The sequence below is a fragment of the Cricetulus griseus genome, chromosome 4 (genome assembly GCF_003668045.3).
Source record: "Cricetulus griseus strain 17A/GY chromosome 4, alternate assembly CriGri-PICRH-1.0, whole genome shotgun sequence".
Classification (NCBI taxonomy): Eukaryota; Metazoa; Chordata; class Mammalia; order Rodentia; family Cricetidae; genus Cricetulus; species Cricetulus griseus.
In genome coordinates, this window is record NC_048597.1 from 65,815,968 (window position 1) to 65,840,069 (window position 24,102).

The following is a 24,102-nucleotide window of genomic DNA, read 5'->3' on the forward strand; positions in this document are numbered from 1 at the left end:
TCTTCTCCCTGAGGTGGGTAGTTGGGGCATGGCCCCTCCCTCCCTTCCTTTGTTGTTACATGGAAGGCATTAGTGTCAGCAAGAGCCCCATGCAGTACATTACATCATAACAGCCAGGCAGCCTTAAGGCTGAGAAGCATCACAATGCTTCTAGTAGTTTCCTGAATGTCATAAACAGTAAAAGCATTCAGCTTCATTAAAGAAAAATGCTACAGGAAATAAAAGTGACAAAATTGGAATAAATGTATCTAGAAAAGAACTTTCATCCAGAATTTATAAAGAATTAAAACTCATTTAAAAAATATAGCTACAAAATGGACAAAGATCATAGCCGTTTCTTAACCTCTACCATGGCTGAAATAAAAAAAAAAAAAAAGAAAAGAAAACTACCAACACTTGTTAAGGAGAAACATTGTAAATTTTGCATATTGGTGGCTGGAATATAAAATAGTACAGCAGCTTAGAAAATAAGTTTGTCAGCTCCTCCAAAGATTAAGTAAATTGGGCGTAATTGAGTGAGATGGCCAACAGTTTAGCAGCCAGCCTCACAGACTTGCAACCTGAGTCCAATTCCTGAAATCCACAAGGTGGAGAGAACGGGTTGTCCGAAAAGGTTATCCACTGACCTCACTTGAATGCTATACACAAACACTTTTTTTTTTTTTTTTTTTTTTTTAAGATTAAGAATTACCCATGAGGGGGCTGGAGAGATGGCTCAGAGGTTAAGAGCACTGACTGCTCTTCCAGAGGTCCTGAGTTCAATTCCCAGCAACCACATGGTGGCTCACAGCCATCTGTAATGATATCTGGTGCCCTCTTCTGGCATGCAGGCAGAAGACTATATACATAATAAAAACTTTAAAAAAAAAAATCCAAATTCACATATTATTCCAGGCGTTGTTGGTGCACGCCTTTAATCCCAGCACTCGGGAGGCAGAGGCAGGCGGATCTCTCTCTGAGTTCGAGGCCAGCCTGGTCTACAAGAACTAGTTCCAGGACAGCCTCCAAAGCTACAGAGAAACCCTGTCTTGAAACCCCCCCAAAAAAAGAATTACCCATGAGGACTAGAGAGATGGCTTAAAAGGATAAGAGCACTGATTGCTCTTCCAGAGGACCCAGGCTTAATTCCCAGCACCCACATGGTGGCTCACAACTGTCTGTACCTGCACCCTCACACAGGCATACACACATGCGATATGCCAATGAACAAATATATGTGTTTTTAGATTTATTTATTTCTGAATTGATCCCAGGTCCTGAGAAAGAACAGCCAGTGCTCTTAACTGCTGAGCCATCTCCAGCCTGATTTTTTTTGTTGTTGTTAAGGAAAAGAATTACCACATAACCCATCAATTCCATCCCTAGTATACATACATGAAAGATAAACATATATGAGTGCCTAAAATGTGTATAAACATAATTACTCCTAGTAAACAAAACACCAAAATATCCACATGATTAGTGAATGAATAAAATGTGAAATACCCATCTGCCTATTTGACAATACAAAAGTAATATTGGCACCCACGGCTATATGGATTAATCTTAAAAATACACTTTAGTGAAAAACCCAGCTATAGACCATTAACCTCCAGAATAGTCAAAGCTTAGGAGACAAGTAGATGAGGAATTGGAGCTGGGGATCTTAAACTGACTCCTAATAACAGCTGCTTTTTGAGATGAAGAGTCTAACATTAAAGTTGGTGATGGCTTTACAGTTCTTGAATACTGTAGGTCTTTTCCCCACCCACCCCCTAATCTTACTGTCTACACTGTCAGTTACCTATGGTTAACTGTGATCTAAAAACAACTAATGGAGAATTCAGAAATACTTGGTTTAAATTGCACATCATTCTGAGTAGCTTGGAGAAACAATGTCATTCTGACCTAAGAAATAAATCATCCGGGATACCCACTCTGAACTATTGCTGGAGTATGAAAGAAGGTTTAAGTTACTCCCTTCTCTTAATAACCCAAAAGCACAAAACAGTAATTTATATTTGTTAAATTTCATTTTTCCTGTATCATTTTATAAACAGACATCATAATAAGCTTGGCATGCATGCACCTACCCCATACACATTACACACACACCATAGTAAGCTGAATTAGTTTAGAGGGTATAGGTTACCACATACTGAAAGAAGCAAGTGTGTAAACTGTATTGTATATCTCAGCAAGGTACTAATCAGTGTTCAACTCCTGATTTAGTGGGAAGCCATGTCCACCCTTTAAGATTGTAATTCTGGATGAAGCAGATTCTATGACCTCAGCTGCTCAGGCAGCTTTAAGACGTACCATGGAAAAGGAGTCAAAAACAACCAGATTCTGCCTCATCTGCAACTATGTCAGTCGGTATGTATTTGCCCTGCAGACACATAGTAATGTTAGGTATTTGTACCCAGTGACATGTCTATATATACATACATACTTGTGTAATAATGAAAGTAACTGAACTCATCTTTCACCTTGGATTTGTAGTGAGAACATTCAAAGCCCTCATTGTGTGCTACTTTCAAGTATACCATCATGGTTTTCAATCTCTTCCAGAATAATTGAACCCCTCACTTCTAGATGTTCAAAGTTCCGCTTCAAACCTCTGTCAGATAAAATTCAGCGGGAGCGATTACTGGATATTGCTGAGAAGGAAAATGTCAAAATTAGCCATGAGGTAAGTTCTAATTATGGTTATGAGACCCTGAAAATTAACTGAGCAACAGTTGAAACACTATTCCACATACATTACATATGACAGTTTTCAGTATGCTTAAAGTATAGACTGTAATACCCTTAATCCATTAACAGAGCTTTTTTTGGCTTTTTGAGACAGGGTTTCTCTGTGGCTTTGGAGGCTGTCCTGGAACTAGCTCTGTAGACCAGGCTGGTCTCGAACTCAAGAGTTAACTTTTCTAAGTGGCCCCTTCACACCTGATTACTTTCAAAAGCAAAAATCTTGTCCATTTGCATAGGGGTGCTACCTCCATGAACCCAGCTATAAGACTAAAAACTTTGCCCCAAATAGGAAGACTTGTTTTTCTCTGGCATGTGGGATCTTTTGTGTAGGTTAAGTACCTGTACCCTCACCTGGTGAGCCATCTGGCCAGCCCAATTCTCTTTTCAGGTAATAGCTTATCTTGTTAAAGTATCAGAAGGAGATCTACGGAAAGCCATTACATTTCTTCAAAGTGCTACTCGACTTACGGGTGGAAAGGAAGTCATGAGGGATGTGATCACAGACATTGCTGGGGTAAGCAGTAGTTATCTTGGCAACTCGTGGCAGTCCTGTTCACTTTTGAGACCTTGTCCCCTTTTTTTTAATTCAGGTAATACCAGCCACAACCATTGATGGAATATTCACTGCATGTCAAAGTGGCTCTTTTGACAAACTAGAAGCTGTGGTAAAGGTAATGAACTTTAAAGGTTACTTGGGGGGAAAAAAACTTCAAATGATTGGTAAGCCTGTCTCAAAAAGACAAAAACCTTTCTTTTGTAGGACCTAATAGATGAGGGACAAGCAGCTGTTCAGCTTGTTAATCAACTTCATGATGTGGTAGTAGAAAACGAAGACCTTTCTGATAAACAGAAGTCTATCATTACAGAAAAACTTGCTGTAAGTGCAACAAAATTAGTCAAAATTAGTAACTGAGACAGGGTTCTGACTCCTGAGTGCCCAATTTAAACTTTACAATTTCCTTTTACAGGAAGTGGATAAATGTTTAGCAGACGGGGCAGATGAACACCTGCAGTTGATGAGCCTTTGTGCAACTGTGATGCAGCAGCTGACTCAGAATTGTTAAAGTTGATTTGCACGAATGACCAAAAAAATAAACCACAAAAACTCATAAAGTGAATATACAATTTATTTAACATTCAAACTTCATTAAGACATGTGCAATATGGCAATTTTACTGGGGGTTTAACCCTACCTAGGATATGATTGCTTGCTGAGGCTTAGCAACAGGGTCCAGTTCACACTTAGCACTAATTAAATACTTTATTGAATAAATACAATACCAAACAAAATGCATCCAAATGTTTTCTAAAAAAAGAAAAATCACTTTTAACGGCCTTTCTAATCAGGCTAATGAGAAACACAATAAAGGCAAATATGCTAGTTTAACATAATTGGCTGATTTTATACAGCACTTATACCTTTTAGTCCACAAGTATATTATTAAATGATAGAGAACATCTAATACAACCATTTCTACATAACTAGTAAATGAATTTCTAAGAAAAAAAGATTTTACAGACCCCATCTTTTTATACCCACCCCAACAGTCTAACTCTAAAGAGGATAAAGCCAATGCCTTTCCTCACAAGAGCTCAGGACTAAAGTCGCTTTGCTATCAGAATCTGTATTTGTGATCCGTTATGAGCATTGAGACAAGATTCAAATATTCTCAAAGAAGCACAATGCACGTTGTGATCGCCTATTCAGCAACAGCGAGCACTGCATTCAAACTATCTCATCCCAGGAATTAAATAAGGTCAGCCACATTCATGGGCATTTCCTCCACTGTAGTATTGTAGAAAGTCTCAATGTCACGAAGAATCCTCTTGTCTTCTTCAGTAACAAAGTTTATAGCCACACCTTTCCTCCCAAATCGACCCCCTCTGCCAATTCTGTGTAAGAAAAAGAAAGCAACAGTCACAAATTCGCTTTAGTATTACTTAAAACTACTGAATATGACGATCCACTTGTTAACCATCAGCTGCTGTTTACTTATGGTTATAGTTCGTGCTTCTAAGTGGAGCACTAGCTGCTAAAACCAATATCCAGAGGTGGGGGAACCATCTTCCTTTGCAGTTAGTGCCAAAAGAATTCAAGGCTTGTCTGGCTGCAAAATGAGATAGGCACCTTGAGCATTATAATAAAGCAGATGACAGTATTGTGTTTGGGGTGAAATTAAAGCCCATACCAAAGTGGGCCAGCCAGGAGCAGTTGTCAGCCTGGGACAGATGTAGACACCAGGGATAAAAGAAAACAGTTATAAAATCCATTTCGACGCACTTCTGGAACTGTAAACTGTAAATACAAATGCTGCAAGGTTAACTATTTTTTCTAAAACTTACTTTTCCAGTGGGAAAACAATTATTTGGTATGGTAACCCAAACTTATCACTGCTTTTTGCTCACTTTTCACACGTTATACTCAAAGTTACTCAAACGTGTACTCCAAAACAGCTCCACCTTCCTACCAACTACCAGACAATACAAACCACCTAATGCTCCCTATCAGAAATGCTAACATAACAGAATGCCTTGGGCTGGAACAACTTAAAATATCAAATAATCATGACAAAAGAAAATCAAATATAAATACCGACTCGCTCTTTATTCAAACAGTGTGCTGTTTCGCTTATGATTCCACGTCCTAAATTACGTCAACGCCGTTTCTGAGCGCCATCTCGTCATCAACTGCCGCTATCGACTCCTGTATTTTTTAAAAAGTCTTTTTTTACATCATATAACAAAGTACAATTCAATTTATTTAGGGATAAAAGCCACTATAACTAAACCAGGGAATCACTCAAAATGCTACCAGCAACACCAAGAAAATCCCAACTATATAGAATCAATCACCAAGAAAGAAGCACGTGAACACAAGAAAAATCACTAGTAAGGCTCAAACATAAACTAAGACCAAAAAAAAAAATCTAAAGCAACCTAATCTGCATGTACACAACCTTGACCACATTACAAGTTTTCCCACTTTGTACTGACCAATCTTCCCAAATCCAATTTTATAATTAGACCTCGACAAAACTATGCCTTTTTACTGGAATCTACTCCCTGAATTGCCATTCATCTTGAGTACAAAACACTGTAGGAAAACGTTTGAATTTACTTCTCCAATAGAAGTATTGGAAATGCTTTCTCCTCACCTGTGAATATAGTTTTCACGATTGGTAGGTAGGTCATAGTTTATAACCAAGGACACTTGTTGCACATCAATCCCACGAGCCTGAAATAAAATAAAAACCAGGTTTTCATTCAATACCCTAAAATTCAAAACACTGTAATCAATGTAGGCCACAATATAGTAATGAACCATACTAAATGGTATAGCCCACTGTGGAGTGTGGTCTTATCATTCTGCCAAATAGCCTAAGTTGGTTAAGGTTATTTAAGAAACCTTCCCCACAAATACAGCCTTTGGTGCATTACCAAAAAAAAAAAAAAAAACTTACCAATAAGTCAGTAGTGATCAGAACACGGCTTGACCCTGACCGGAATTCTCTCATGATGACATCTCTTTCCTTCTGGTCCATGTCACCATGCTGCAAATGTTAACAAGCCTTAGTTCAAGAATCTCCAGTAAGATACACATTTAATTTCTACATGTATGAGACCAAGCGTCCCTGGCTGCTACAGGATGTAGAGCAGACAGGTATAGTTAAGAAACAATATTGTTTTGAGCAGGGGGAACGACAACACAGCACTTAACAGCCATATTGTAGTTAAATCCTGCTTAATATATAGTTTAACTAGCATTACTAAATCCAACTCTTACCAGAGCAGAAACTGTGAAGTCCCTGGCATGCATTTTCTCTGTGAGCCAGTCCACCTTGCGCCTTGTATTGAGAAAAATAACCGCTTGTGTGATAGTCAATGTCTCATACAAGTCACATAGAGTGTCCAACTTCCACTCCTAATGTAGGTTAAAGAAAGTTATGTTAAACATTTTCCATAAAAAAAGCTCTCTAAAATCAGTAGCTCTCAACTTCCCTAATGCTGTGACCCTTTAAACAGTTATCCCAACTATAAAATTTGTTGCTACTACATAGTTTTGTGGTCTTATGAATCATAATGTAATCATCTTTTGATATGTAGAATTATCTGATAACCTCAAAAGGGGTTGCAAAGCCACATGTTGAAAACTGCTGATCTGAAGACTTATTGCACCAAATCTTAAGACAAAGGACACTGGACATTAAGAAAGAGGTCCACCCCTGTCTTTGGGATCCAGTGCAGTTACTTTTCTTCTTGTGTGTACTCTGCTATCATTATTACAAAAACCAAGATATTATCCTAGTTTCTGCAATTTTAGCACAGTGCTTATACAAGAAGGTAGAGGGAAATTTATACTTTCATATTTAAGAATAAGACAAATTACCTCTCTTTCAACATTAATATAAAACTGTTTGATTCCTTCAAGGGTCAATTCTTCCTTCTTCACCAGAATTCGAATTGGATCTCTCATGAATTTTTTGGTCACTTCTAACACATCAGTTGGCATTGTGGCAGAAAGCAGCACAACCTTTAAGAGAGAAAATGGTTGTTTTTACCTGTGTATTTTGTTGAACTCTTAATCTAATACTACAGGTGAAAAAATGTTTGAAACCAAGCGTCTCTGCCTTACTATGGTAGAGCTAGGCAGAGATAGTAAAGTATCAAATACTTTCAGCAGGGGGAACGGACAATAGAACACTTCAGTTGTATTGTAACTGTACCTGCATGAAATCAAACCCATGAGTACAAACAAACCTTACCTGAATGCTTGTATTTAATTTTTGAAAAATCTCATAGATTTGATCCTTAAACCCTCGGCTCAACATTTCATCTGCTTCATCCAAAACAAACATTTTGATCCATTTTGGAGCTGTTAATAAAGAAAGTCATACTGCATTTCAAAGTTCTGAAAGCCATTTGTTAAAAAAAGAAAAAAACCTTAAAAAATACTTACAAAGGTATCTTCTGTTTAGCATATCAAACACTCTTCCTGGTGTACCCACAACAATATGAGGAGCTTCAGCCTGCAACTTCTGCATCTCATTCCGGACATTTGTTCCTCCAATGCAAGCATGACAAGTTGCTCCCATATAATCTCCAAGAGCCAAAATTACCTTTTGGATCTAAAAGCAAAAAATCTTCATTATCCTATAAAACTGTAATGTCTAAGACTTAAGCTCCAAGGCACAATTGGACTATCAACTGCCAAATGCTTTTATGCATGCATAGCACCTTAGAATTTCAAGTTTACAACTCTCTCAACTATCTACTGCTCCCTCCTGTCTTGTAAAACTGGGGACTCTGTTGCCTAACACCAACTGGGAACTAACTAAAAAATTAGAACATTCTTCACTGTCTAGGGTAGAGTGAAATATTCTGTAAGGACAAATGTTAATTTTTCTCCCATAATGCACTGTGCCTTATCTTGACCTGAATAAAGCTTCCAGCTTTATTAGGATGTGTTACTTCAAAGCCAATATAGCAGTGCTTTGAAACAGCATGCAACAGATGCATCACAAACTACTGAGACAGTCAAATGTTTAACATGTCACTGCAGTTTTCATGTTGCACAACTGGATTCCATGTTTTAAAATGGGTACAGATATAATCCACCCTTTGAGAAACCTATGGGTTCTCATCTCAACTGTTGGAGGTACAACCCTACAAGCCATACCTACAATACCCAGCTCCTGCTTAGCTTTCAATAAAAACTTCCTGCATGCATGGATAATTAAATAAGGGCTCTGATATTAATAGGACGATTCATACGTTTTTAGATTCTTCACAGTTGTGAAACCTGAAACCTATGCAACACGCAAGCAGTTTTTTTAACTACACTATCAATACCTGTTGAGCCAGTTCTCTGGTGGGGGCCAATACTAGTGCTTGGGTCTCCTTGAACTCAATCTCCAACTGTTGCAGGATGGAAATAGCAAATGTGGCTGTCTTGCCAGTACCTGACTGAGCTTGAGCAATCACATCATACCCTAAAAAAAGTAGGATACACATTTACCGATCCCACATCAAATTGTCAGTCTACTATACACCATGTATTCCAGTTGGAACATAAGTTATGCCCAAGTTAAGTGATCAGCAAAGAGTATCTCTTCATTTCAGGTTCAGTCCCGAAAGATGATTGCCATCATTTCACTTAAGGAATACAAACAGGTGCTAGTCATTCCCAAAGGTTACTCCCTTTTATGGTCCATATATATGCAGAACACATTTAGTCTAAGTGTCAGTGAGTTTTACCTTTAATACAAGGAATAATAGCTCTCTGCTGAATAGCTGAAGGCTTCTCAAAACCGTAAGCATAGATGCCTCGAAGAAGAGACTCCTTTAAATTCATATCATCAAAGTTATCAACAATTTCATTCCAGTTGCTCTGTAAAAGTTAATGATTAAACTATGAGTAAGATGGAAAAACTTTACCTTTCCCAAGCCTTTAACATCCACAACTACCTTCTTACCTCGATGACACCATCGGGGTCCATTCCCTCTGGGCCGCCATGTTCTCTGCTGACAAGAACACTGCATTAGACAACTTAGCCCTTCCAAGCCTAATAGACCCTTCAAAGGGATTGCCCTTTCCGCCCCGTCCCCAATTATCCTCCACGCACGTGTACTCTACTGAAAAAATACCCAAGATAGGTGGCATGGCGACTAAATGCCGTTCTCCTTTCCCAATGGCTGAGAATGTTAAGTTTAAATTATTAGAGCCCCTTTACTTACTGCCCTAGGACCAGGCCCTCCCGTTTGGGAAAAGCAGCTCTCGCGAGCGCTGCGCGCGCCGAGCTCCGCCCCTAACTCTGCGCAAGCCGGCGTGATTGACGCCGAGGCCCGGCCAGGACCATGCCAACGGTTCGTCGGTGCCCCGTTTACGGTCCGGTGTCATCGCCCTCTGGCCGTCCAATCTCCCACCTCCACAGAACCCTAGGAACCCCAGCTCGCGCCACTGGCCGCAAATAAAAGTCGGGACCCGGTCACCCTGTCCTAAGCGGACTGCGCCACGGCTGCTTGCCATGTCCCGCATGATGAGGGGCAGCGGCCGCGATGTCACAATGTCTCCTAAGGAAGGGCACCCTTAACACTCGGTCCTCCTATCCGTCCTCTCTCCCCACCATCTGGAGCCCTCCCATCATGGAAGCTTCTCGAAGGACACAAGGGGACTCTGTGTGCCCTACGAAAAACCCCGCATACCTGCAGTGTGGCCGCAAGCCACCCACCTCAACTGCGGGAGCCAGTGACCTTCACTGCAGGCCAGCGGCCGCCCCAGGAGCGCCGTACCTGTTGTAATCCGCGGAGCCACCAGACATGATCCGAAAGCCCACTCAGCGCCCGACTGAAAAGACAGCCGCACGGCGCCGCCCGTTTTTTATAGGCTCGTGGCCGGAACCCGTTTCTCGCGGAGGAATTTTCTTATCTCTCTTCGGAAGCCGCAAAAAAAATGTGCTCCTCGGATTTGTTACCGCAGATGAAATCCTAAGGGAGTCGATGACAAAATCCACATTTCACTATTAGTTGGTATTACAGCGTTCCTGGAGATCCATGAGTCAGGAGCGGGGCTGGGACTCTTTGCGATCAGCGGAAGAATATTGCAGCAGCGCGACCGCGCGCCGCGCTCCTCGGCTGCCCTGCTCCTACGGGGTTTCCGCGGCCCTGCCGCAGAGGCCGGCGGAGCTGGGGACGCCCCAGGCGGAAGCCGGTGGCGCTGTTCGCTGGCGGGCGGCGTCTGCAGGACGCAGCTCCGGGTTACCTGCGCGTCAGCGTGCCGCTGGGCCGGGCCGCCGCGTTCCGCGCCGGAGCGGATTCGGGTTACTCCGCCCGTTCTCCCTGCTGTTTAATGGGTCGGTAAAGGGCTCCCTGGCATTTCGCCCAGCTATTTAATAATCCACTCGGATCTGGAACGCGAGAGTCCCCTGCCACGGAAGATGTCGGCCACCCACCCAGCAGCACATCCTAGGAAATTCAGTTCGCAGTTAAATTTTGTAGGACGAGGGGCAAGACGCGTGGTGTCATTAGGTCCCTTGAGAGGCGATTTTATTTCCATGCCCTTCTTTCTGGTTCTCTTTAGTTCTGGTTTAAAAGACAATGCTAATAATTTAAACCTAACAGGTGTGAGGAATGTTTGATGCCATCATTACCAACTTTTGCAAAGGACCTGTCATTCTTTGTTAACACAGAATTGTAAATGGGTGCTCCTGGCAGGTTCAGCGCTAGCTCTTAAAAAGTTGATTCACTCCCTTCGGATAAAACAAACAAAAGAAAAAAAAAAAACGATTTTAATCGTCTAATGTTGCCTTACTGGAACTGAGAGCAATACAGTTCTTAGTGCCCATAATAAACTTGCACGGCTGCTGAAGCAGAGGTTTCTAGTCAATCACAACGCTAAAAATAAGAAGATAATCATTGACCTTAACAGAACTCTGGTCTCTGTTCAAGATAGTATTGTGAACGCTCAATTTTTTTTTCTTAATTCAGAAGACCCAACACCAAAGGCTGATTACCCGAGGGGGGAGGAGAGGGGGCCCAATTTTCTACTTTACAGATAATATTTGGTTCTAAAAACCATTCCTTTTTATGATTACATTGGATTTGTTTATTTACTTGTTGTGTGCACCTCAGCGCCTGTGGAAGTCAGAGGACATCCTTGGGAGTTGGTTCTTCTACCACGCGGATCCCACAAGTGGGTCCTGGGGATGGAATTCAGGTCATCAGGCCCTAAGACCAGCACCTTTACCCACAGACGCACCTCACCAGCCCTGGATACTATCCTTATTCAAAAATATTGTTTGCTTACTATTGAGTCAGAAACTGTAACAAATCAAGATGACAAAACAGAGGTTGGGTGTGGTGGCTGCGGCCTTTAACCCCAGCGCTACAGCGGCAGAGTGTGGATCCCTGCAAGTCTGTCTTAAAGGTCGCAGGCCCTTGCCTCAAGGGAGAGGGTGTGTATGAGACAAAACGGACTGGCCTTCTTGTGTAAGGTCTCATTCAAAGTGCTGGGGGAAAAATGCTGCCTGATCTAAGAAACTCAAAGTACTAAATCAGAAATATGACTGCTTACTCTTCAGACTCACTTTCACTGAGGGAGAAATAGGTCACCACCACTTCCTGTTGAATGTTCGCATTAGGGTCTGCACTGCCATTAGATGCCCTGAAGGATCTTTTTAAGCCTCTTAAGAGGAGCTATTTTAGGGCTAGCCTTTAGACTACAATTGTGGTAGGAATTTTGCATTTAAACAGCATAATAAAGCCAGGTGGTGATGGCAAACGTCTTTAATCCCAGCACTTGGGAGGCAGAGGCCTGCGGATCTCTGTGAGTTCAAGGCCAGCCTGATCCACATAATGAGTTCCAGGACAGCCAGAGCTACATGGGGAGATGCTGCTTCAAAAATATGAATAAAATAAATAAATATAAAAAGGATAATAAAATCAAAGTATTTGTCACCCTGTAAAGTATTTCCAATAAATACTGTGCTTATTCTCACCACATAAATAGCATCAAGCAACATGTGAGCTGAAAATCATGCATATATTTTATCATTTTACAAATCTGCAGAGGATGCCTACTCTTTTCAGTTTATGGTGTTTCTACATACAGTCTGAAATTAGCCTTCTCAAAGTTAGCTATAAATGCTCCTTAGCAAACTTGGAATTTTTGAGACGACTTATACTACAAATGAAAGAAAAAAAACAAAACAACAACAAAAAAAACCAGATTCTTAGCCAGGCCTTGGGTCGTGACCCCACCCATTCAGGAGGCTATGCCAGAGAATTACAAGTTCAAGGTCCACCTGGCTACAGCATGAGTTAGGGCCACCCTGAGCTACATAAAATGCAGTTTAAAAAAAAACAAACCACACCCATAATCCCAGTGCCAGAGAGGCAGAGGCAGGCAGGTCTGTGTGAGTATCAGGCCAGGCCAGCCAGAACTGTAACCCTGTCTCAAAAAAAAAAAAAAAAAAAAATGAAGAAGAAAGAAAACAAGCATACATTCAATAGCCCTGCATAGCAGATGCCCTAAACACCAGCACTCAGGAGGCAGAGGCAAGTGGATCTCTGTGAGTTGGAAGCCAGCCTATAACAGCAAGTTTTAGACCAGCCAGTGTTGAACACTCACCCATACACATAAAATAAAGCAAACAAAATAAAAACAGCATTTCAGTAATCAATTGATCCACAAAATTGCATTCAGGCATATTTTAAGGCCTAGATACTACTCATGAAAGTTTGTTGTTTAATAAACTCATAGCCCCTGATGCTGTCTTTTTTTTTTTTTTTTTCTTTTGGTTTTTCAAGACAGGGTCTTTCTATGTAACAGCCCTGGCTGACAAACTCACAGAAATCTGCCTGCCTCTGCCTCCCAAGTGCTGAGATTAAAGGCACTCGCCACCAATGCCCGGCTTCCTCTGTTGTCTTAATCTGTAATTTGTCTGAAAAGACCCATGCTGGATTAGAATGACTACTGCTGCTTCCTACCACTTTTTATTATTCAGTTGCTGGTGCAAATTAGTAGACAGATTCCGTTTTGCATGTAAGTGATGTTTCTCTTGACTCAGTGGGTAAAGGAGCTTGCTGCCAAACCTGATAACCTGAACTGACCTCCCTGTGTAGCCCAGGATGATGCTGAACTAGTGATCATCCCGATTCAGACTCCTGTGTACCAGAATTATAGGTATTTACCATCATAAACTATGTATCCTTAAAACAATGATATTTCATCTGAGCAAAGCATAGGTCAAATGTATTTCAGAGGTTTAAGCTGTGATCCCTCCTCCCCTTTTTAATGGTAAAAAGTTTTGTTACTCATTTGTTATTCTCCATTCTCTTACTGCCACCTCCAAAATAACCAACCACCTTTTGAATTTTATGTTTTTAACTGCTGTCTTAGTTAGGGTTTCTATTTCAATGAAGAGATACAGTGACCAGGGCAACTCACTCACTCTCTTTTAATTTTTTAAAATTTAGATTAAAAACAATCTTGTTTTACATAACAATCCCAGTTCTCTCTCCCATCTTCTCACTTGCCCCCACCCCCCCCCACCCATACCTCAGAGAGGGTGAGGCCTCTCATGGGGGAATCATCAAGTTTGTCACATCATTTGGAGCAAGACCTAGTCGCTCCCCCTTGCATCTAGGCTGAGAAAGTCTCTCCATAGGGAATGGGCTCCAAAAGCCCATTCATGTACTAGGGATAAATGCTGGTTCCACTCAGGACAACTCTTATAAAGGAAAACATTTAACTGGGGTGGCTCAATTACAATTTCAGAGGTTTAGTCCATTGTCATCATGGTTGGGACATGGCAGCATGCAGGCACACATGATGCTGGAGATGTAGCTGAGCATCCTACATCTTGCAGGCAACAGGAAGTGGTTGGTCGAAGACACTGGGCAGTATCTTGGGCATAGGAGACCTCAAAGCCCTCCAACAAGGTCATACCTACTCCAACAAAGCCACACCTCCCAGTAGTACCATTTCTTATGAATTTATGGGAGCCAATCATATTCAAACTACCACAACTGCTTTACCAATGTAGTCAAATCACATAACAGTTCTAAATGTCAGGAGATAATATGCTTTTTTCACATAGTTAAATTTTAGGTCTCGGGGCTGGAGAGATGGCTCAGTGATTAGGAGCACTGACTGCTCTTCCAGAGGACCCAGGTTCAGTTCCCAGCACCCACATGACAGCTCACAACTGTCTGTAACTCCAGTTTCAGGGGCCCTGACACCTTCAACACAGATACCAGTGTACATAAAATAAAAATAAATATAATAAATTTTAAAAAAATTTGGGTCTCAAGAGAGTAGAACAGACTGATCTGCCAGTAATTTGGTGTGGTTGTCAGTGATGAAACAACTGGCCCAGATGGCTCAGCTCGTGCCACAAACCTGATGACTTGAGTTCCGGCTGTCAGATCCCACTTTAAAAGTTGGATGTGGTGACATGCATCTGTAATCCCAGCAGTCCTACTTCCAGAAAAATTGTTCCAGAAACAGTAGCAGAAACAAGGAGACCCAGTCCCAACAAGGTAGAAGACACAGACTCCTGAAAGCTGTCTTTACCACACCCACACCCATCTTACACACACACACACACACACTTTAAAATGTTCTAAATAAAAAGTAGATAAAACAGTTCGTTTACATTTTTTAACATTTATTTGGGGAAGGAGAAAGAGGACACACATCATGCCACATCCCATATGTAGAGGTCAGAGGAAAACTTGTAGGAATTGGTGCTCTCTTTCCACCACATGGATACTGGATACTGAACTCGGGTTCCTTGGGTTTGGGTCCAGGAACCTTCACCTGCAAGGCCTATCCCTTACATGGCTTTCTAAAATGTTAAAACAGAATGCAAGCAAAGCCAGGTGTGACGGCTCACACCTTTAGTCTCAGCACTCAGGAAGTGGAGACATGAAGATCTTTGTGATTTCAAAACCAGTCTGGTCTACATAGGCAGTTCCAAGCTAGCTATAAAGTGAGACCCAGGTTTTAAAAAGAAGGAAGAAAAGAAAAAGAAACAAGCCAGTTGTGGTGGCACACGCTGGTAGGATTTGCTGAAGGAGGCAGAGGCAGGAGGATCACAAGTTCGAGGCCAGCCTGGGCTACACATTTTAAAAAGCCAGGCAGTGGTGGTGCACACCTTTAATCCCAGCACTCGAGGGGGCAGAGGCAGGTGAATCTCTGAGTTCGAGGCCAGCCTGGTCTACAGAGCTAGTTCCAGGACAGGCTCCAAAGCAACACAAAGAAACCCTGTCTCAAAAAACAAAGAAAAAAAAAAAAACGAGTTATGAATGCAAGCAGCAATTTTTAAAGTCAAGCATTCTAATACGATATGATACAAAGGTATTAGTTTGGTATTTACATGTTGAAACATGATGGCAGGGAAATGTTAGAAGACTCTTTCATGCTGTGCAGTGTTAAGGCACATCTTTAATGCCTCCCATCTTTAAGCTCTTGGGAGGCAGAGGCAGGTGGATCTCCATGAGTTTGAGGTCAGCCTAGTCTACAGAATAAGTTCCAGGACAGCCAGGGCTACACAATGAAACTTGTTTTGAAAAAATATTTTAAAAATCCAAAAACTTTTTCGTGATTAGACCATTATCTTTCTATAAGAACAGTAAAAACACAGCACTTCATGGTATACATTAATCTTGAATCTAAGGTCAGGTGTTTTCATACACTGTCCCTTTCTGAAACTAGGATTCAATCAAGGATCACACAGAAATCAGGATGTACACCCGGGCAAGGAGGATGAGGCTGGAGGGCCTGGCATTCAAGGCTAGTATAGGCTACATAGACCATGTTGATACAGAAGAAACTCAAAAGTAATAAAATTGATTTGAAAGGACTTATAACAGATTTGGCTAGGAAACAGTAAGTCACACAGGTGGAATTTAGCTAAAGGGGCAATGCCTCTAAAATGCCCCAAGATAAGTAGTATGCCAACCAGGTCTGCTAAAGATAAAGGAAATTTAGATGTTAGGGTGTAAATGTTTATTCACCCAGATAGGCCAGTGTTGTGCTTTTGCTTAAAGACACATGCTACGGAACATGGACCAGGAGATATATTAACCATGGAGTTTATTAAAGGGGGGGGGGTGAGAGAGCAAGCAAAGAGAGCATGAGAAGAGAGTGAGAGAGCAAAGAGAAGAGAATGTAAGAGAGCATAAGTGGGCAGGGGTTTGTCCTTTAAAGGGGTGCTTTACACCTGTGTGCAGACTTAGTTCACATGGAACCCTTGGCTGACCAGGGTACTTCCTGAGTGGATTCTGCCAGGTTAACAGGGCCAGGCCAGCATAATGCCTTTCGGCCAGCCTTTAGAATCCATTTCCATGACAGAGGAGACTTACCACCACCCAGGCCCTGCTTCGAATATTGAAGACATACTTCTAATGGACAGCTCAAGTGGGGCAGAGCAGGGTCACAAGCATCATTCTTCATTTGCCATTAAGTTCTCCGTGCTTTTATCAGGAAAACTTAATTCTGACAGTCGGGCAAGATAACCCTGTTAACAACTATTAAAAAAAAAAAAAAAAAAAAAAGCTGGGCAGTGGTGGCACTTGCCTTTAATCCCACCACTCAGGAGAGGCAGGTGATCTCTGTGAGTTTGAGGCCAGCCTGGTCTACAGAGTGGGTTCCAGGACAGCTTGTTTACTATGAACAACTCTACTCATGTATTCGTATTTATCCAGATTATGTCTCACCCCCCACTTTCCCCAAGAGCCCCCCCCCCACAACATGTCTATCACCTACCTTCATGTCCCTTTTCTTTTACAGTCTGATTAGTGCTACCCAAATGCACACAGGCAGGGGGCCATCCAATCATGCATGGACAATGTGGTCTGAATAGAAATGGCCTCCATAGACTCATGTGTTTGAATGCTTGGCCCACAGGGAGTAGCATTATTAGGAGGTATGGCCTTGTTGGAATAGATGTTACCTTGTTGGAGGAAGTGTGTCACTGTGGGGGTGGACTTTGAGGTTTCCTATGTTCAAGCTATGCCCAATGTGGCACACAGTCTCCTTCAAGATATATGACTCTCAGCTCCTTCTCCAGCACCATGTCTGCCTGCATGCCACCATGTCCTGCCATGATGATAATGGACTGAAACTGTGAGCCTCCCCAATTAGATGTTTTTCTATGTAAGCACTGACATGGTCGTGATGTCTCTTCACAGTAATAGGAACCCTAACTAACAGATAACTTACCAATTGTGCCGGAGTTTTTGCTATGATACTGGTAAGCAGCTTCAATTAGACATGGAGGGGAGGAGCCTCTCTTTCATGAACTCCTCTCCCCAATTTTTGTCCTTCTCCATCCTGGTGGCTAAACTGGAATTTGAGGTACATCTTCATGCCCATGAAGCCCTTCTCACATACAGCTTCTAGGCAGCTGTGTCCATTGGGTTGTTATGGGAAAGGAGAAGGGTAACAAGAAAGTATCACATCCCATGAGGGATGTGTGTGTGGGGGGGTGGGATGATGGCTTAGCAGATAAAAGCACTTGTCTGGCCTGTGTTCTATCCAGGAACCCACACAATGTCCCAAGGGGAGAGCTAAGTCCACAAACTCATTCTCTGATCTCCACACATATTTCATGGCACACAAACATGCATACCCACACATGTTCCTCAGAATCAGGAAGAGGAAAGGGGGATGAAGTTTAAATTGCCATTGTGGTGGTGAACATCTTTAACCCCAGCATTCTGGAGGCAGAGGCAGGTGGATCTCTAGAATGTGAGTTCACATCTCCCTCGATATGGCCACTCTTGCTGCTTTGGGGAGGTATATATTGAAAAGGGTTTGTGTGGGATGGAGGGATGGCTCAGTGGTTAAGAGCCAGAGGTCCTGAGTTCTATTCCCAGCAACCACATGATTGGCTCACAACCATCTGTAATGAGTTCTGGCACTCTGTAAGGAGCCTTGTAACCAGGCAGGCAAAAGGCCTGGCTGGAGGGAGATTAAGACAAAGGTTACAACCAGGCAGGCAAAGGCCTGGCTGAAGAAAGATTAAAAGAGAGGGAGCATAGGCCCACTATTAGGCCATTGTAGATAAAGAATGAGAATGTGTGGAATGTGGCAAAGTGTGATTAGCAAGATTTAGCAAATTATTTAAGGAGCATTTCAGAACTGAGAACTTTAAAGTGTTCCACGACTCTATGTCCTGGAGCTCTCCCCCGCTAACCTGAAACAACCAGTCCATCAAGCTGAGTGCCGAACCCAGCACTGAACCCAATACCATGGACACTGGGCCCTCAGGAGACTAGACAGCTTGAATCCAGAGGAACAGAAACCCTAAGCCCAAACCTGCAGGAGAGGTACCCCCTGCTATGAACATATTGTCTATGGTTCTTCGGATTGTTTGCTTATGCTTTGTTGCTTTGACATAAGTGTGTAGTAAAACTTACATACTCAAACCAACTCACTGAGTTTGTCATTTCTCCTAAGTCAAAACCTGGTAAGGGATCGAGACACACTGTCTTCTGGCCTGTAGGTATACATGCAGGCAGAACACTGCATACATAATCTAAATAAATCATATTTTAAAAGAAAAAAAAAGGAAAATAGTTTTGAGAGCCTGGTGGTGGTGGCACACACCTTGAATCCCAGCACTTGCAAGGCAGAGACATGCAGATTTCTGTGTGAGTTTGAGGTTAGCCTGGTCTACAGAGAGAGTTCCAGGCCAGCTAGGGCTGCTACACAGAGAAACCCTGTGTCTCGAAAAGAGAGAGAGAGACAGAGACAGAGAGACAGAGAAAGGTTTTGGGCCTGGTGAAATCTGAGAATTGTGAGGTGAAGACCAAGTTCATAACTGTCCAGTTAAAGCAAGCTGTATTTTGAGGTATACCCAGGACTGGCCAGAAGACTGTCTTACCCTAAGTCAGGATTTGAGAGACCAGTCCCTGCCAGTCTTTTTATAGGAGAAATAAGCTCTTCACTGGGGAAGGGGTGTGTGTGCCTGTCATATATTATTAGAAAAAATAATGAAAGGGGAGGAACAAGGGTGAGGATATACATCGTGCGAATGCAAAGCATGTTTTGCAGTTGACATCAGATCTAAGAAACAAGAACTTACTCCCCTCCCCACCCCAAGACAGGGTTTCCCTGTGTAACTTTGGAGCCTGTCCTAGAATTTACTCTGTAAACCAGGTTGGCCTTCAACCCACAGAGATCCACCTGCTTCTGCCTCCCAGGTGTTGGGATTAAAGGTGTGAGCCACCACTGCCCGGCAGGAATTCATTTATTTATTTTGTGGGGGCAGGTTTCAAGATAGGGTTTCTCTGTGGCTTTGGAGGCTGTCCCGGAACTAGCCCTTGTAGACCAGGCTGGTCTCGAACTCACAGAGATCCCCCTGCCTCTGCCTCCCTTTAAGGCATGTGCCACCACTGCCTGGCTAGGAATTTATTTTTAATTGCAAAAAGAAACCTTAACTTGCAAGGACACAGGACAAACAGGAACCTATTTTTTAACCACAAACAAAAAACTTAACCCAAACAGGACAAACAAGAACCTGTTCTTAACTTATATATATATATATATATATATATATATATATATATATATATATTCTTAACTGTCTTAACTGAAAACAGAACCCTTAACCTGAGAGTTATATTTTTCCTGTTTTGATCTTACAAGTTTATTCAGCAATTAAGAGCACTGGTTGCTGTTTCCAGAGGACCAGGGCTTGGCTTCTAGCTGTTTGTAACTAGTTTTGGAGATCTGGCACCCTCTTTTGAGTCCTGCAGGCACTGGGCATGCATATGGTACACATACATGCTGGCAAACATGCATACACATAAAATAAAATATTTTAAAAGATGATTAGGAACTACCTGGGTTCCTACTCTAGCTCCAAAGAGAAGTTCAGCTACAGTAGCATCTTTTTTTTTTTTTTTTTTTTTTTGGTTTTTTTGAGACAGGGTTTCTCTGTGTAGCTTTGGAGCCTATCCTGGCAGAGTTGCTCTGGAGACCAGGCTGGCCTCGAACTCACAAGAGATCCACCTGCCTCTGCCTCCTGAGTGCTGGGATTAAAGGCGTGCACCACCAATGCCCAGCCACAGCAGCATCGTTTCTAATCCAGTGTCAAGATATGGCACATTTTCTTGTTTGTACTGCTAGGATCAGCACATGGCCCACATAAACCAACCAGTCTCCACTGATGAGCTATACCCTAAGTGTCCCGCGCGCTCTCTGTATTTCTCGCCAGCAAGAAATCATACGCAGGACACTCGGATCCTTCTGCAGACAAGCTTTAATGCATCTTGAGAGTTAGAGAGCATAAGCTTCCCAGAGCGGAGACATTGAACCAAGAAAACCATCCCTATATAAAGGCTGGCCAGCCGCCTGGGACGTGTTACCCTATGAATGGCTTCAGCTCCTCAGGCAAAAATGAGCCACGGGATAGGCAGAGATCAAAGGAATGGAGATTACCCAGCGCCTGTGAAGTAATTTACAACTTGGTGTCTTCCGGCACCTATTATAGTAATGGATAATGCAGGAACCGGCTTCCTACATATCCCCCTTTTTTTATTAATTAATGAAAAGGCTTTATATTATAACAAGCAAATAGGTCACCCAAATGTTGAGGGATAGAGGCAGGGGTTGAACCTTCCCAAAATCAAACATTAAGACTGTGTACGGGAGTCACCATCAGGCTGTTAGCTTGACCCGAAGTACTCTCGACCTGTCCTCTGCCGTTTTTTTTGGGAAAGGGAAGTCTCAGGGCAGGTAACCTTTATGCAGGTCAACGTACCTCCCAGAGAAGCCTGTATAATAGGCAACTCTGTGCGATGCCTATGCTCAGCATCCCTCTTTGGGCTGCCTAGACCAGACACTCTACCCTGTGCAGTGAGCCTAAGCTCCGGGTGTGCAAGAGCTGTCTGGCCGGCGGCCTATTGCTAGTTAGCCAAAATATAAGCGCTTGGGCGGTCTCTTGGTTTGAGCCCTGGAGCTTACATGTCAGCCAAAGAAGTAACAGCAATCCGCAAGCGGCTGCATCAAACAATTACCCCCACCCCTTTTCTCACAGACCAGCCAAAAATAACAGCAATCCGCAAGCGGCTGCATCAAACAATCTCACCCCCACCCCTTAAGCAGTGGCCATCTCTCCGCCAAGGACAGGAGTTAATCTGGATAACAATAGCGGCTCTCAACTCCCGGGGGTAGAGGGTGGAGTTTCGACTCTTGAAGGTCTGAAGGGGCTCTTCGGGTGAGTCTTTCTGGGATCCATAGAGGATTTTCTTTATCCTGTGGAAAAACACATATCGATCCCCTGGATCTTATGAGAATAGGATCCGGGCCTCTCCAAAGATCAGTTAAGATATCTTTCCATTTTACCATTTCCTTTTGGCCTTTTAGGTTTTGAGGTGAGACGCTTGGCCCGAGCGTCAATGTTAATGAGGCTTTAAAGCCCCAGGCATTCCAGGCCTTTAAGAAGTGTTGAATAGCAGGCATGGCCTTTTCCCCTATCAAAGACTGGGAAAGCCATCTGCAATTTTCTCCGCTCCTCTGATGGTAAGAAGGAGTCGGTTCCAAATAGTGGGGGTGCTGATGGAAGCACACCCGCTGGCATTTTTGGCCGTGCTGCTTCTTTCTCTAGCTCTGCTTCCTTGTTAGAGTCTAAAATCTCAGAGTCTGAGCTGCTCAGCTCTAAGGCTTCCAGTTTCGTTGCAGGGCAGAGGCTAGGTTCCGAGTCCTCATCTCTCCTAAATTTACCGGGGTGTGACCGGTTATCTCCTATTTTCTCTCCCTCCTTTTCTGTCTCTCCCTCATCCAGCTGAGCTGTTCCTTTTAAAACTTTATCTCTTGAGCTTTTAGAGTCATCAGAGCTATCAAGATTTAAAGCTTTACACATTCCCTTGTCAGTAGACATTCCAGGAGGTCCTTTTTTCTTATTTGTTGCTGTACACACTCCCTTGTCAGTAGACATCCCGGGAGGTCCTTTTTTCTTATATTTTATTGTTAGGCGCGCCCCATCTCTCATTACATTCGGTTTCTGATATGTAATTCTGGACTTCTTTAAGATTGCTACAACAGTGAGAAAAGTCAAAATAGCTCCTAGTAAAAGCATAGAAGCCTCTATATTAACCTCCCACAATAGCAACATTCCCAAGCCAAAGTCCAGAAAAATCATACCTCTCCGAATTTACCACCCTGCAGTTCTGAATCCGCCTCGTTAGAGGGGTCTCCGAGGTGCCAGAGATGTTCACATGTTCCCGGGTTTCGGCACCATATGTCCCGCGCGCTCTCTGTATTTCTCGCCAGCAAGAAATCATACGCAGGACACTCGGATCCTTCTGCAGACAAGCTTTAATGCATCTTGAGAGTTAGAGAGCATAAGCTTCCCAGAGCGGAGACATTGAACCAAGAAAACCATCCCTATATAAAGGCTGGCCAGCCGCCTGGGACGTGTTACCCTATGAATGGCTTCAGCTCCTCAGGCAAAAATGAGCCACCGGATAGGCAGAGATCAAAGGAATGGAGATTACCCAGCGCCTGTGAAGTAATTTACAACTTGGTGTCTTCTGGCACCTATTATAGTAATGGATAATGCAGGAACCGGCTTCCTACACCCTAAGCACTGTAGATTTCATGGGATGCCAACTGGGTTTTGGTTGGGGTATTTATATTCTTCTTCTTCATAATTTTAAGGGATTTTTCTGTTTGTTTGTTTGTTTGATAGAGGATATCATTATGTACAGCAGGTTGGCCTTGAACTAAGATCCTTCTGCCTCTGCCTCTGCCTCTGCCTCTGGAATACAGTTATGGCCTACCATACTGGCATCTTCAGAAATTGTATGGACTGGTTTTTATGAATTACAATTGATTTGTCTCTTTATTAACTTTAAAGACTTATTTTAACTGTAGGCATATGTTTGGGGTGGGCAGTAAGTGCATATGCGTTCAGGATCCTGCAGAGGCCAGAGGCATCAGACTCCCTGGAGCTGGAGCTGTGAGCCATCTTGTGGGTGCTGAGAACCAAATGCTCTCTTAACTGCTGAGTCGGCTCCCCAGCTTCCTCTTTCTTATTTTGTGCTCTTGTGTGTCTATGTGTTTGGGTGTGTGTACAAGTACTATACCACTTGTGTGTCAATCAGAGAATGATGTGTAAGAATTCTCTCCTTCCACTGCGTAGGTCCTGGGGAATCAAGCCAGATATTCAAGAGTTTCAAAAGATGGCTTTACCTGCTGAGCCGTGTGACTGGCACCATTGTTTTTTTTTTGAAACAGAGTCTTCCTATGGATCCCTGGCTGGTCTAGAATGCAATTAGTTCCCTTGCTGATGCCTCCCAAACACTAGGATTGTAGAGGTATACCACCATACCTATGCTTTGTATGTTTGTGGGGTAAAAGTGAGGAAGCTCTATTTGTGGAGAAAGTAGTTGCTTCAAGTAGGTCCTCATTCTGTAGACCAGGCTGGCCTCAAACTCACAGAGATCCACCTGCTTTTGTCTCCTGAGTGCTAGGATTAAAGGCGTGCTCCACCACCACCACCACCACCACCACCACCACCCAGCCCTTAATTCTTGGTTTAGTTTTTGAATAGACAATATAGTGACAACAATTACCCCATCTCCCTATTTCTACTATTTCCTTCCTTCCTTCCTTCCATCCTTCCTTCCTTCCTTCCTTCCTTCCTTCCTTCCTTCCTAAGATTTATTTAATATACACAGTGTTCTGCCTGAAAGTATGACTGTAGGCCAGAAGGGGCACCAATCTTGACAGATGGTTGTGAGTCACCATGTGGTTGCTGGGACTTGAACTCAGGACCTCTGGAAGAGCAGCCAGTGCTCTTAACCTCTGAGCCATCTCTCCAGCCCCCTCTACTATTTTCTTAAGATTCAACCAAT

At 42.8% G+C, this 24,102-nt stretch overlaps 2 protein-coding genes and 5 non-coding genes across 13 annotated transcripts in view; 1 reads left to right on the top strand and 6 right to left on the bottom strand.

Moving 5' to 3' along the window:
• Positions 1–3,842, top strand: part of Rfc4 (replication factor C subunit 4) — a 13,423-nt gene extending 9,581 nt beyond the window's left edge. For both annotated transcript variants that reach the window (XM_027412977.2, XM_027412978.2), the window contains exons 6-11: positions 2,212–2,355; positions 2,551–2,671; positions 3,122–3,247; positions 3,324–3,404; positions 3,494–3,610; positions 3,702–3,842. In XM_027412977.2, coding sequence (XP_027268778.1) covers positions 2,212–2,355; positions 2,551–2,671; positions 3,122–3,247; positions 3,324–3,404; positions 3,494–3,610; positions 3,702–3,797 — 685 coding nt within the window. In that variant the 3' untranslated portion in view covers positions 3,798–3,842. The remainder of the gene's footprint in view (positions 1–2,211; positions 2,356–2,550; positions 2,672–3,121; positions 3,248–3,323; positions 3,405–3,493; positions 3,611–3,701) is intronic.
• Eif4a2 (eukaryotic translation initiation factor 4A2) lies at positions 3,843–10,177 on the bottom strand. Of its 6 annotated transcripts, none has more exons than XR_003484908.2 (12): positions 10,024–10,152; positions 9,207–9,255; positions 8,989–9,121; positions 8,584–8,723; positions 7,691–7,859; positions 7,497–7,606; positions 7,121–7,264; positions 6,518–6,655; positions 6,195–6,284; positions 5,889–5,968; positions 5,327–5,437; positions 4,486–4,626 (listed from the first exon to the last, which is right to left on the bottom strand). XR_003484908.2 is itself a non-coding variant. In XM_027412974.2 (11 exons), exons 1-11 carry the CDS (start codon positions 10,050–10,052, stop codon positions 4,482–4,484), a joined length of 1,224 nt encoding a protein of 407 aa, XP_027268775.1. In that variant the 5' UTR covers positions 10,053–10,177; the 3' UTR covers positions 3,843–4,481. The 6 variants fall into 6 exon arrangements, 4 of the variants coding, with proteins under 4 accessions (XP_027268775.1, XP_027268774.1, XP_027268776.1 ...); XR_003484909.2 differs by having other exon boundaries at positions 4,487–4,626; positions 5,331–5,437; XM_027412974.2 differs by lacking the exon at positions 5,327–5,437 and having other exon boundaries at positions 3,843–4,626; positions 9,207–9,252; positions 10,024–10,177.
• Positions 6,029–6,166, bottom strand: LOC113835450. Its single transcript, XR_003484994.1, has one exon. It is a non-coding gene; the product is annotated as a small nucleolar RNA SNORA4 (small nucleolar RNA).
• LOC113835445 lies at positions 6,346–6,477 on the bottom strand. Its single transcript, XR_003484988.1, has one exon. It is a non-coding gene; the product is annotated as a small nucleolar RNA SNORA63 (small nucleolar RNA).
• On the bottom strand, positions 6,899–7,076 carry LOC113835413. The gene has a single exon (XR_003484964.1). It is a non-coding gene; the product is annotated as a small nucleolar RNA SNORA81 (small nucleolar RNA).
• Positions 7,338–7,463, bottom strand: LOC113835446. The gene has a single exon (XR_003484989.1). It is a non-coding gene; the product is annotated as a small nucleolar RNA SNORA63 (small nucleolar RNA).
• LOC113835414 lies at positions 8,821–8,889 on the bottom strand. The gene has a single exon (XR_003484965.1). It is a non-coding gene; the product is annotated as a small nucleolar RNA SNORD2 (small nucleolar RNA).
• Positions 10,178–24,102: the final 13,925 nt, after the last annotated feature.

Coding starts and splice junctions, on each gene's coding strand:
- Eif4a2 (XM_027412973.2), bottom strand. CDS start 10,052: ATGTCTGGTGGCTCCGCGGATTACAACAG. Junction 6,656..7,120: donor ATATTAATGTTGAAAGAGAG/GTAATTTGTCTT, acceptor AACCTACATTAG/GAGTGGAAGTTGGACACTCT. Junction 5,969..6,194: donor TGATCACTACTGACTTATTG/GTAAGTTTTTTT, acceptor ATTTTATTTCAG/GCTCGTGGGATTGATGTGCA.